Below are 13,569 nucleotides of genomic sequence, written 5' to 3' on the forward strand. Positions count from 1 at the left end.
GCCCAGTGCCCTGGGAGGCTGAGCTGCGGCCAGCCCAGGCACCAGCCGGGATCAAAAGTTGGGCGGATGGTGAAATCAGGGAATTTATTCTCCTGCTTCCCTCGTTGCAGGATCACCACTGAAGGTCACAGCTACTGTCAGGCACCCTCTTCACACAGCTCCCTCTGGCTCTGGGTTCCTGTTGTTGCTCCCGCTCTGTCCTCTTCAGCCCTGGGTGCTGACACCACCATTACCAGCCCCTGTTGCAGCCTCTGGTTTCCCAGTACCCTGCCACACTGCTGTAAACGTCCCTTAATTAAACTTTCTTCCATCTGCTTTCCCACTAGCACCTTGGAACATACACTACGTGTTTTGTAATAGTTAGGATTAGTTTTGGCAGTGAGCAACAGGGAACCCAAAATAACAGTAGCCTACACAAGATAAAAGTTTATGCCTTTCTCATGTGAATTAAATTCAGTGTTAAGCAATCCAAGGCTGGTGTGATGGCCCCGGCAGCTCCATGAACATCACATCACACTACAGATACATTTCTTGTCCTTTCTTTTGTTTTGAGACAGAGTCTTGCTCTGTCACCCTGGCTAGAGTGCAGTGGCATCATCGTAGCTCACTGCAACCTCACACTCCTGCGCTGAAGCAATCCTCCTGTTTCAGCCTTCCCAGTAGCTGGGACTACAGGCATGAGCCACGACACCCGGCTAATTTTCTGTTTTTAGTAGAGATGAGGTCTTGCTCTTGCTCAGGCTGGTCCCAAACTCCTGAGCACAAGCAATCCCCCTACCTCAGCTTCCCAGAGTGCTAGATTACAGACGTGAGCCTCCACGCCCAGCCCATTTTTTATCCTGTTTAAAATTCACATTCACCCAAACATTTTTTCTACGTCATTACAAACGCTTCAGAAAGAATCAAGACTGGGTCAGCACAGTGGTGCACAGTTGTAGTCCTAGCTGCTTGGGGAGGCTGAGGCAGGAGGATCTCTAGAGCCCAGGAGTTGGAGGCTGCAGTGAGCTATGGTCACACCACTGCACTCCAGCTGGGGGACAGAGTGAGACCTTGTCTCAAAAAAACACAAAAAACCAAGACTGGGCTCAAGTATCACCTTCTAAAGCACTTTTCCTGATCCCCCTCCCAGGACCCACTTTCTACCTCTACACATGTGTGCACACGCACACACAGACACACACACACACACACACACGCTTGGTTATAGCTTGTTTTACACTCCTGGTCCCCTTCCTGTCTGTCTCCCTGCTTGACTGCTGAAAGCATTTCTTTTCTGTCTTATCATCCTCAGCCCCAATTCCTGGCATAAAGCAGAGACCAATAAATGGTTCTATATGAAAGAATGAATGGACATTTTAAGGCCTGCATAATGTTTCATCCTACAGATGCACCATAGTTTATTTAGCTACTTCCTTATCACTGAACATTTAGATGATTTTTTATTTTTTTATTATAAGTAACACTATAGAATTTTCATTTCACCTATTCCATAGAATGGAATAGGTGCCCCTGTCAGGATTCCCCGAAAAGACTTCGTTTGCTATTTCAGTGCACCCACATGCTGGGCCCCTAGTCGCCCCTCTGTTTACAGTCTTCTCATTGAATATGTAAGATTTACAATCAATAATTATTTGGTAATATCAGCAATCTTCTCTAATATGTACTGAAACTTTTTCTTAATTTTTTCACATCCTATGTGGCTCATCTCAGCTTAACAAGGGCCCCCAGTTTTCCATCTGTACATATGAAAAAAGGGGGGAGCATAAATTAGAGGGAGCACCTGCTGTGCGCTGGGCTGGGCGCTCAGACTGGTACTCGCATTTGCTTGAACTCTCCCAGCAGCTTTGTGAAAAGCGCCTTGGAGGGAGACAGACCTATAGACACATCCCGAACTCCCATCCCACTGCTTGCCTGCTGGAGGGTCTTCAGCTGTGCAACTTAGTTTTTCTGAGCTTGTTTCCTCAGCTGCCAAACAGGGATGATAACACCTGCCGGGGTGGTTGTGAGGATTAAATGAGATGTCTACGCACAGGGCCTGGCTCTCAGTGATGGACCAGCACATGGTAGGTGCAGCCAAAGCCAAGGTGAACAGCTCAAAGGCCATTGTGCCAGGGCATCCTCACCTTGGGCAAGGTGTCTTCAGGACCGACAAGACTGTGAGCTGCCAGGGAGATTCTTGGAGCTCCTAGAAGGAGGGAACCCGACGTGAAGAGCAGGCAAGAAAAGCTTCCAAGCTGACCCGTGGCAAGGGACACCTGACCTGACACGGGAGCTGGGAGCCAGTAGGTGGAAGGGTTAGGGTTAGGGTTAGGGTTAGGAATGGCAGGCTGAGGTGGCCAAGCGGGCAGCCGCTGAGGGGGTCTTCCTCCTTCCCTTCCCTGGGAAGATCCTGAAACCTAAAAGAGGCCAGAGAGCTCGCTCCCCATGTGTAATGTGGTAACAGCACCGGTGCCCGCACTTCCCCAGGCTGGAGGGCGGGAGAGTCGTTAGGGACACCTGCCTCCCTCCCTCCCCCTCCCGGCGGGAACCCACCAAGACCGAGCCACTGAGTGCACCTGGCGCCAGCTGTGCCTGGGAACACGTGGAGCCCACGGCCTCCAGGCGGCCCTTGGGAGTGAAGGGGCTTCCCTTTGGACAGCCAGGCCAGTGCAATCAACATGATTATTAAATAACCACCCAGACGGAAATTGGATGAGGCTGGCACCAGAATAAAGAAGTGGAGGAGCCAGGAAGAAATAAACCTGCCTATATAAAAGTCGTTAACTTGTAATAACGTCTCTCTGTTCTGGGAACAAGAAAAAGAAACAAAAAAAATAATAACAACAAAAAAAAATGCAATAAGGAACGTTTGACAAACAATGAGGTCAAGAGGGATTATTCAATAAATACTGCAATCCCAGGATAAGTGCTTAGCTCTTTGGACAAACTATGTAATTTAGAGGCACATCTTCTACCATACACCAAAATTAATTCCTGATAGAGTTTAAGGGGGGTGCTGGAATTAAACCACACAAGCACAAAAAGCGAGTGAAGTGCGAATGTATCAATTCTCTAAGGGGGGAGAACTTTCTAGGCTTAAAAGGGATGTGAGGCCGGGCGCGGTAGCTCACGCCTGTAATCCTAGCACTCTGGGAGGCCAAAGCAGGAGAATCCCATGAGGTGAGGAGTTTAAGACCAGCCTGAGCAAGAGCAAGACCCCATCTCTACTAAAAACAAAAAGAAATTAGCCAGTTATTTCTTAATTTATTATAAAAAATTTTTAAAAATTTAAAAAAGACCCCAATGGCAATCACAGCAAGAATAAAAATAAATAAATGGGATTTGATTAAATTAAAAAACATCTGCACAGCTAAGAAAATAATCAGCAGAGCAAATAGACAATCTACAGAATGGGAGAGAATATTCGCAAGCTATACCTCCAATAAAGGGCTAATAACCAAAATCTACAAAGAACTCAAGCAAATCAGCAAGAAAAAAAAAAAAAACAGCCCCATTAAAAAATTGGCAAAAGTTGAACAGAAGCTTTTCAAAAGAAGATAGACAAATGCTTAATGTCACTAATTATCAGGAAAATGCAAATTAAAACCACAATGAGATATTACCTTATCCCAGTTAGAAGAGCTTTTATTAAAAAGTCCAAAAACACGGGAGGCTGAGGCAGGAGGATCGCTTGAGCCCAGGAGTTTGAGGTTGCTGTGAGCTAGGCTGACTCCATGGCACTTTAGCCCAGGTGACAGAGTGAGACTCTGTCTCAAAAAATAAATAAATAAATAAATAAAAAGTCCAAAATCAATAGATGCTGGCGTGGATGCAGAGAGAAAGGAACACTTATACACTGATGGTGGGGCTGCAAATTAATACAACTTCTATGGAAAACAGTGTGGAGATTCCTCAAAGAACTAAAAGGAGACCTACCATTTGATCCAGCAATCCCACTGCTGCGTATTTACCCAAAGGAAAAGAAGTCAATTTATCAAAATGACCCCTGCACTTGAATGTTTATTGCAGCACAATTTACAATTGCAAAGATGTAGAATCAACCTAAGTGCCCATCAATTCGTGAGTGGATTAACAAGATGTGGTAGGCCAGGCAAGGGGGCTCACACCTGTAATCCTAGCACTCTGGGAATCTAAGGCAGGAGGATCGCTTGAGGCCAGTAATCTGAGACCAGCCTGAGCAAGAGTGAGACCCTGTCTCTGTAAAAAAAAAAGAAATTAACAAAACAAAACAAAATGTGGTATATGTATACTATGGAATACTACTCAGCCATGAAGAAGGATGAATTAAGGCCTTTGTAACAATTTGGGTGGAACTGGAGGCCATTATCTTAACTATCCTATCCTATCTATAGAATGGAAAAACAAGCAGCACATGTACTCACTATCAAATTGGAACTAACCAATGGGCACACATGTGCACAGAGGGAAGTAAAACTCGGTGGAAACTCAAGGCGGGGGGACGGGATGGGCAAAAACCTACCTAACGGGTACAGTGAACACTATTTGGGTGATGGGCACACTTGTAACCCTGACTCAAGCATAACAAAATTTATATCTGTAACCAAAATCATTTGTACTCCCGTAATATTTTGGGGAAAAAAAAGATGGTAAATTTTATGTTAAGAGTATTTTACCACAATTTAAAACATTCTAAAAAGTTGAACAAACAACAAACAAAAAATTACAGAGGGCTTTTAGCCAATAATTTTAATGAAATAAATGTAAATTTGGAAAAGACTTTATGAATAAAGATATGCATTGCCCCAAACTGGAAAACCCAAATGTCTACATAAACTACAGTATACCTATAATTTTATTTTGTAATACTGTTTATTTTCCTGATTTTTAAAATAACACAAGTTCCTGCAGAAAATTTGAGAAATAAACAATTATAAATATATAAATAAAAACTATCCAAAATCCTAGTGTACAGTGATAACCATTGTTAGCATTTGGTCTGCTTCCTCCAGAAATATTTATATGTTTCTTATACAAAATTGAGTGTATATTTTTTATTTAGATATGTATCTTATTTGTTTAAACTTTCTGCTGTATGTTACAATGTATACACATTCAAAAAAGAACATTTATTGACTTTTTACTCTGTATAAAGAACTGTGCTAAACCTTGTTATGAATAATCTTGTTTAAAAATCACAGGACCTCTTTGAGGTCTCATCCTCATTTACAGATGAGGAAATTAATGATTAGGGAAGTAATTTGCTGAAAGTCCCATAACTACTAAATGACGCAGTCAGGATTGAAACACAGGTGTTGTGGCTTCACTGTCCACCCTCTGAACCAAACTCTATTCTACATCCCATGTCATTACATAGTCTTTGAAAACAGAATTTTAAAAGGACAATTCGGTTTTTTCCAATGTTTTATTTTTATTTTATTTTATTTTGATTTATTTATTTATTTATTTGAGACAGAGTCTCACTCTGTTGCCCAGGCTAGAGTGCTGTGGCTACATCACAGCTCACTGCAACCTCAAATTCCTGGGTTTAAGCAATCCTCCTGCCTCAGCCTCCCAAGTAGCTGGGACTACTGGCCCATACCACCATGCCCGGCTAATTTTTGTATTTTTTGTAGAGACAGGGTCTCACTATGTTGCTCAGGCTGGTCTCGAACTCCTGGCCTCAAGCAATCGTCCCACCTCTGCCTCCCAGAATGCTAGGATTACAAGGGTGAGCCACCGTGCCCGACCTGTCTTGCTTTTTAAATATGACACTTAGAAGAACATCTTTGTGCATAAATCTTTGTCTAATCATGACTGAACAACTTATTATTTCATTAGAATATATGCCTAGATGTGAAATTTCAGGGTCAAAACAACAGCTATAGCTATAATTTAATGGAGTCACTGAAAATGAGTTATAAAGTTTATTTTGGCCAGGGGCAGTGGCTCACGCCTACAATCCTAGCACTTTGGGAGGCTGGGTTGGGAGGATTGCTTGAGGACAGGAGTTTGAGGTTGCAGTGAGCTATGGTGACACCACTGCATTCTAGCCCAGGCAACAGAGTGAGGCTCTGTCTCAAAAAAACAAAAAAATGTTTATTTTAGAAAGAGGTTTTGTAAGAAGTTATTGGACAACTTTTTGCCTATAAGGCCCACCACAGGAAACAGTTTAAGCCCTGGCTCTGCTACCTGCCAGATGTGTGGCCTAAGGCAGGTCATTCAATGTCTATGAGCCTCAGTTGCCATACCTGTGAAATGGAATTCACAGTGGTTGGATGGATCAAATAAAGTGCTGTGTGCCAAGCCCTTGACATGCAGCCACCTGGTGCTCTGTGTCCTGCGGATGACAGTTGCCCTCTAGCGAGGCCAGTGACTGGGAAAAGGCTTTGCAGACTGAATTGCTATTCAGACGGGAGGGAATGTGGGCATCTGGGTCCTGGTGTGGGAGTGGCACCCTGAGCTCCCTGGCCCGTGAGAGAGGATTGGGTTTGGGGACCAGGGTGGGTGCGGGAGGGGCCCGTCACCCAGGGAAACGGCTCTGCGGTGGAGCAGCTGAGGCGCAGCTGGGCCTGTGGCCTGGGAGGCAGCCTTGTGGGTGCCTCCTCCCCCAGCCCACACCTCAGGTCTGCAGCTGGGTCCTGCCTCCTTCTGGGTGGGCCATGGCTGGGACATGGCTGCTGCTTCTCCTGGCCCTGGGGTGTCCAGCCCTGCCCACAGGTGAGCCCCCTCTTTTCATCCCTCTCTGTCCCCCTTGGTCTGCCCAAGCCCACCCTTCACTCTGGGCCTCCCTGGGTATTGATGGGATTCAGGGAGGCAGGATAGGAGCCATTTAGGGACCCCTGGGGAAGATCTCACCAGAAGCTCACTGTCCCCTTCTCCTTGTACTCTACCTCCAGCCACCTTGCTCTGGGGCCCCCAAGTCCTCCTGCCCTGGAGTCCACAGTGTTGGTAGGAAAGGCAGTTCCTCTTGGAGAGGTACAGAAATAAGAGCAAACGGATGGGTATCCGTAGAAGTTGGGGGTAAGGGTAACCAGGACTCTGTTATGTGACATGGAGGGATGGGACATGGGCAACATTGTGAGGTCCCCTCTTTCCTGCACTCAGGGTGCCCCAACAGGACTCAGGGTGTCTCAAATTTACTCCCAGCCCCCCCTTATTAGTGGGCTCAGGAAAGGTCCCAAGATCCCTTCCCAGGGTATTTATCCCTAGCCCTCCAAAGAGCAAGGCTGGGGCCAAAGGACTTAAGTTTTGAGGGGAGATTTCCAGCTTCCTCTAGAAACACATGCATGTTTGCATGTGTGTGGTGGGGGAAGGCCCTTGACTTTTGAGTCAGGGAGTCTCCTTGACAAAGCTGGCCCCCAGTATGTTACAGGCGCACTCTCGCTAGGGAGATAAACCACACCCATGTGGAACAGGGAGAGCCCATGGCTCCAGGGTGAGGAGGAACAATCCTGGGAGGCTTCATGGAGGAGGTGGAACCTGAACTTAACTTGGAGGGTGTCTCTATCTGTATAACAGAAAAGGCTCACGAGGTTGAGGGTCCTGGATCTCACTCCCAGCCTTCTTTACTCCTTTCATTTGCAAAGCCTTATGAATATTAATATCGATAATAGCACTAATGCTTACCTGCCAGGTCACTTTACATTTATGATCTTTACTCTTCACAGCAATTTTACTGGGCTAATGTTATTAACCCCTTTATTCTGATGAGACCATTGAGACTCAGAAAATTAAGTGAATGAGTCTGGAGTCAACCGTAGCTTGGTCATGTCCTAGCCTGTGTCACAGGGCAAAATCTTAGTCATTTTTCAAGGTGAGGTGATCTATGGGATTTGGAGTCAGAGATCTGAGTTCAAATCCTGACTGGACAACTTATCATCCATGTGTTCCCAGGCTAGTTATTTGACCTCTAAGAAATTGGCCAGGCACAATGGCTCATGCCCGTAGTCCTAACTACTCAGGAGGCTGAAGCAGGAGGATCACTTGAGCCTGGGAGTTTGAGGTTGCAGTGAGCTCTGCTGATGCCACTGCACTGTAGCCCAGGTGACAGACCAAGACCCGAAAGAAAGAAAGAAAGAGAGAGAGAGAGAGGGGAAAAAAGGAGGGCTGAGTGAGGTGGCTCGTGCCTGTAATCCTAACACTGTGGGAGGCTGAGGCAGGAGGATTGCTTGAGCTCAGGAGTTCAAGAGCAGACTGAGCAAAAGCAAAACCCCATCTCTACCAAAAATAGAAAAAATTAGCCCGGCATGGTGGCATGTGCCTGTAGTCCCAGCTACTCGGGAGGCTGAGGCAGGAGGATCGCTTGAGCCCAGGAGTTAGAGGTTGCAGTGACCTATGATGATGACACTGCACTCTACCTAGGACTCTTCACCCCTACTTCCCTATAGGATTCTCTGGCCCCCTTCCCTGCACTCTAGGGTACTTCTTTAGCCTGGCTGCATCTAACTCATGGTGTGAATATGTTTGTAGGTTTTAACATTGGAGATTTATTTATTATGAAAAAAACCCAAATATTCAGAAATAACAATTTGTTATATATTAAATGAATCATATTTAATGAAAAGATTGTTGAAAATCAGGACCATGATGGAAAATATGGGACAAATGTTTGCAGTACGTGTATGACATAGTTTTTAAGATAATTAAATAACAGACCTGTACTTTAAGTGAGTGAATTGTATGGTATGTAAATTATATCTAAACAAAGCTGTTTTTTTTAAAAAAAAAACCACTTATAGACCTACAGAAAAGAGCTAAGAATAATACAACAAATACCCATTGCAGATTCTACCTAGAGTAACAAATGCTTAACATTTGCCATATTTGAATCAGGCCTTTTTTTTTTTTTGATACAGAGTCTCACTCTGTTGCCCAGGCTAGAGTGCCATGGTGTCAGCCTAGCTCACAGCAACCTCAAACTCCTGGGCTCAAGCGATCCTCCTGCCTCAGCCTCCCGAGTAGCTGAGACTACAGGCGGGTGCCACCACGCCCAGCTAATATTTTTATTTTTAGTAGAGACGAGGTTTCTTGGTCAGTCTGGCCTTGAACTCCTGACCTCAAGCAATCCTCCCACCTCGGCCTCCCAGAGTACTAGGATTACAAGCATGAGCCACCGTGCCTGGCCAAGGCCTTTTTTTAAAGAAACAAAAAGTTTCAGATATATTTGAAGCCCCCTTTGATCTCATTCTGGGTCCTATTTCCTTCCCTTCCTCACTCTTCTGAGGCTGGCACAACATCATATTATAAGTGTTTGTTTATGTATTTGCCATCTTTCTTATGGGACTGAGTTCCTTGACTTACCCAGTGTTATATCCCTAGTGCCTAGCACAGAAAGGGGCTCAGAAATGATAGACAGATGGACAGAAGGACAGAAGGATAGATGAGTAGATGAATAGACATATAGATGGAAGGTAGAAAGAACAGATGGAGGATAGATGGTTGATGGAAGAAAGGTTGGATAAATAGATGAGTGAATGAAAGGAAGGGAGGGTGGTTAGATGGGTAAGTGCAAGTGGGGAGGGATGGGTAAGTGGGTGGAAGGTAGGTAGATGGATGATGGAAGGATAGATGTAAAGATAGAAACCTAGAACCCTAGCCTGCAATGAGATGCTGGCCTGGGAGGGCACAGACCGGGCTAGCACCCATAGGTGCATACTCTTTTGCAGGTGTGGGCAGCATGCCCTTCCCTTCCTTGGCCCCACCAATCACGCTACTGGTGGATGGGAAGCAGCAGATGCTGGTGGTCTGCCTGGTCCTTGATGTTGCACCCCCCGGCCTTCACAGCCCCATCTGGTTCTCAGCTGGCAATGGCAGTGCACTGGATGCCTTCACCTACGGCCCTTCCCCAGCAACGGATGGCACCTGGACTAGCTTGGCCCAGCTCTCCCTGCCCTCTGAGGAGCTGGCAGCGTGGGAGCCCTTGGTCTGCCACACTGGGCCTGGGCGCCACAGCAGGAGCACACAGCCCCTACAGCTGTCAGGTGAGGATGGAGCCTGGGACCCTATGGATGCTCCCTGTCCCCTTCCACACACTCTAGAACCAGGATATGGTTCCACGGAGGGCAGACTTCAGTCCACAAAAGCATGATGAAGGGTGTCCAAGTGCTGACCATCCAGGTGAGGTAACACCTGGGCTCAGGGCAGAGTAGCCTCAGGGCCATGAATCCTGGGATTTGCAGCTGTAATATCTGGTTTAAACCCAGGCTCTGCTGCATGACTTCTAAGAGATGATGATGCCTCCTTCCACCTGGGGTTGATGATACACACACATATATATCACCCTACATGTATATATTCTGTAAAGACCAAACACTAATTAAATAACAGATCACTATCATTTACTCTGTTTATTCTGTGCCAGGCAATTGCTCTAAACATTTTACATTTATGAGGTAGCTCATATTATTTCCCCAATTTTACAGGCACTGGGAGTTAAGTAACATGTCCGAAGTCAGCTATTATTGGCACTGACCAGACAACTTACTTCCTCTTTCTGGATTATCTCAGTTTTGTCATCTTCCAAATGGGAATGTTTGTCGAATGAATGCGCTGACTTCCAAAGAATGTTGCTAAGAGAGTCAGTTCCTTATGTGAAAGTGCTGAGCCACCTCAGCCTCCCAGGGCTCAGAATAGGGGACAGTGGAGAGTGAGGGATATTTGGGTCCCTCAGAGGACTTACAGCAAATGGGCTCAGGGTTTCTGCTGCTGGCTCTTTTGCCCATTTATCCAACATGCCTTGAAAGCCGCCCTGTGCCAGGGCCTGGGCATAGCACTGGGGATGTGGGGACACAGTGGCCTGGCCCTGCCCTCCAGAGTGCATGGCCCATCCCAAAAGACTCACTCCCTTATCTTTGGCCCACAGGAGAGGCTTCTACAGCCAGGACTTGCCCCCAGGTGCCTCTCAGGGGTGAGTACTTGGGATGAGGGGTGGGGAATAAGAGCCTGGGGACCAGGACCTTGGGCCTAGAGGGTGGGGCATTCAGCCTGACCTGATGGGTCCCATGCAGGGGGTTGACTTGTATCCCATGCAGAGGCTGCCTTGCTAGGTTGGGGCACCGGATAGCCTGGACCTCAGTCTACCCTAGGACAAGATGGGGTAGATCCTCTGATCCCAGCCTAATTCCTGGACATCAGTTGAGAAGCACAGGTGACAGCTAACAGGAGGGTCTTTTAATTTAATTTTTAAAAAATCCAGTCAAAGTTAGCAATGAGGGGTTGTAAACCAATTTTAGTGACACTAATGTTCATAAGTTCTGATAACCCACTACCATCAGACCAGCCCAGCAGGGTCTTTGAAGCCCTCCTTGTGCAGCCCAGGTAGATGTCAGCATTAGAGCCTGTGTAGATGGGAGACTGTCTGGGGTGGTGGAAAGAGCACTGGAAGGAGAGACATGAAGCCAGTTTCCATCCAGCTCTGTTTCCTGACCAAATAGAGAATTTTAATCAGACGCTAATTCCTGCCTGCCTCCCACCCCTCCGCCCCTGATTGTTGGGGAATAAAATAAGATGAAGGCTAGGAAGGTACTTATTAGCAGTAAGAACTGAGGTTAGACACCAGGAAGGACTTTCCCTGGAAGAGGGAGGCGATGGGGAGAGGGCGGGGAGAGGGCAGGGCAAGGGCAGACAAGGCCCCTCTCTGGGGGACACTCTTCCCTGTCTGGGCCTGGGACCTCCTGCAGGCTCCTAACCGGCTCCTTCTGGCGCAGGGATGCCAGGCCAGGCGCTGCGGCTGGGGGCGCTGCGGGTGCTGCTGTTCAAGCTGCTGCTGTTTGACGTGCTCCTGACCTGCAGCCGCCTCCGCGCCTGCCCGCCGCCTTCTCCTCCCGCGGCGGCCCCCCGCCTGCGAGCCCTCCGTCCCCACCGGCTGCGCCCGGCCACGGTGACCGAGGGACGAGGGGCCGCCGGCTCACCCAGCCCGCTGTGGGCGCTGCAGCCCCGCGGCCGCCGCGGCGATCACACCCGTCCGGGTCTGCAGCCCCGGAGCTCAGTCTGGCAGGAGGGGACGTTCTCTACCAGCCGAGCTTGGGGCTGTTGCACGTGATCCCTCACGACTCCTTCCTCAAGTCTAGGAGCATTTTTTATACTTGACCTGCCTCCTCCTGCAGACCCGAGCTTCCTGGGGGCTGGGCTCTGCCTCCCCGCAAGACGGAGGGCTTTCCGAGGAAAAAGGCTGTGTCTCTCCCATCAGACTGGGAGCCCCTCGAGGGTGGGGATCCACCCAGGTACTGGGGCATTTGGGGTGCAGAAACTGAGAACAATTAAAGAAGAACGTAAATGACACAAGCAAATGAAAAATACTTGAATTCACATCTGCCCTGGGAGGAAGAATTTGGCAGTCAGAGGACGCAGAAATCGAGAAGGCTGCCGTGAAGAAGAGGGCTTCCTGAGAGTGAGAACTAGGGAACTGTGGAGTGGGCTGGCAGCTGGGGAGGAAACTGTCCCATCTCTGACTCCTTCCCCCAGAGCCAGGCCCTGGACAAGGCCCTCTCTCTGTCTCCTCACCCTGGCCCAACCTCCGTGAAAGGTCAAGGCAGGGAGCCCAGGAAGCCAGGAAGGTGGGTGCCGGGCCTGATTGTGAAGTCTTGTACGGACTTGACAGAAGTGAATAGGGCCAGGATTCCCAGGTAACAGGATTGTTTCTAATGCCAAAAGCATGAGATGGTAATTCCAAACTGACAGGTTATTAATCAACTAAGGGTCATTATTCATTTGACAAATATTCGTTGAGCATCAATTCTGATCCAGGTACTAAAGAGTTTGGCTTTTTGGTTTTGTTTCTTTTCTTAAACAAGATTCTTGCGAGGATAGAACATGAGGCTCCCACAGTAGACTGTAACCTGTGCGTCCCAAGCGCTGGCAGGAAATCCAACCTTTCCCCAGGGTTCCTCTCCAGTAATTATCCCAAGAATCTCTGGGTGCTCTCGTGTGAATCCAGTTCTCCCCTGGGTACCACAGGACAGTCTGCTGGATCAGTGGCACCACCTTAGTACCTTCCCCCAAGATGGGGGACTCAGACTTTCTCCAGCCATGTCCCTTCCCAGCAGTCAGCCCAGATGCTGAGCCCAGGCCTCCTGCCAAGCTAATTCTTGCCTCCATAACTGTCCTCTCAGAGGCCCATTTGTCCATTCCAGAAGCAGGGCTTCCCTCTTTCCCCATCATGCCCAAATTCCCCAGCCGTACTCTACCCCAGCCTCTCCATCCCCACTGTGGCTAGCTTAATGTTATTTTCCAGGAGGGCTTCTGAGCCTAGGTAAATCAAGGGCCATGGACAGGCTTTGGGCCTATCCAAGTCTTATCAAGCCTAGAGAACACGAGGGCCTCAGGAGGGTGTTCTGATTCTGGATGCTGTGGAATTCCACATGCCACAGCCCCTGCCTATCCAATATGCCTTGTTTCCAACACAGTTGTTTTGAGCAAGAAGCTAAGATCAGAAAATAATAAGTCATGGCATAGGCCTCAGTCCTTTGAAGTCTTCATAAGATAGCATAAATGTCCAACCTCTGGGAAGGAAACATAGGTGTTGGGGAACAAAGTTTTATGAGCAATTTGCAGACAACTTCCCAGAGAAGCAGCCTTGGTCTATGTGTGTCCACAGGACACTAAGCTCAG

The 13,569-nt window shown here is 47.7% G+C and overlaps 1 protein-coding gene across 1 annotated transcript; it reads left to right on the forward strand.

The window, feature by feature from the left end:
- Positions 1 to 6,620: 6,620 nt before the first annotated feature.
- PTCRA (pre T cell antigen receptor alpha) lies at positions 6,621 to 12,001 on the forward strand. Its single transcript, XM_069488508.1, has 4 exons — positions 6,621 to 6,678; positions 9,627 to 9,941; positions 10,823 to 10,867; positions 11,667 to 12,001. Exons 1-4 carry the CDS (start codon positions 6,621 to 6,623, stop codon positions 11,999 to 12,001), a joined length of 753 nt encoding a protein of 250 aa, XP_069344609.1.
- The last annotated feature ends 1,568 nt before the right edge of the window (positions 12,002 to 13,569 follow it).

This window comes from Eulemur rufifrons, chromosome 15, assembly GCF_041146395.1.
Source record: "Eulemur rufifrons isolate Redbay chromosome 15, OSU_ERuf_1, whole genome shotgun sequence".
In the NCBI taxonomy this organism is placed as follows: domain Eukaryota; kingdom Metazoa; phylum Chordata; class Mammalia; order Primates; family Lemuridae; genus Eulemur; species Eulemur rufifrons.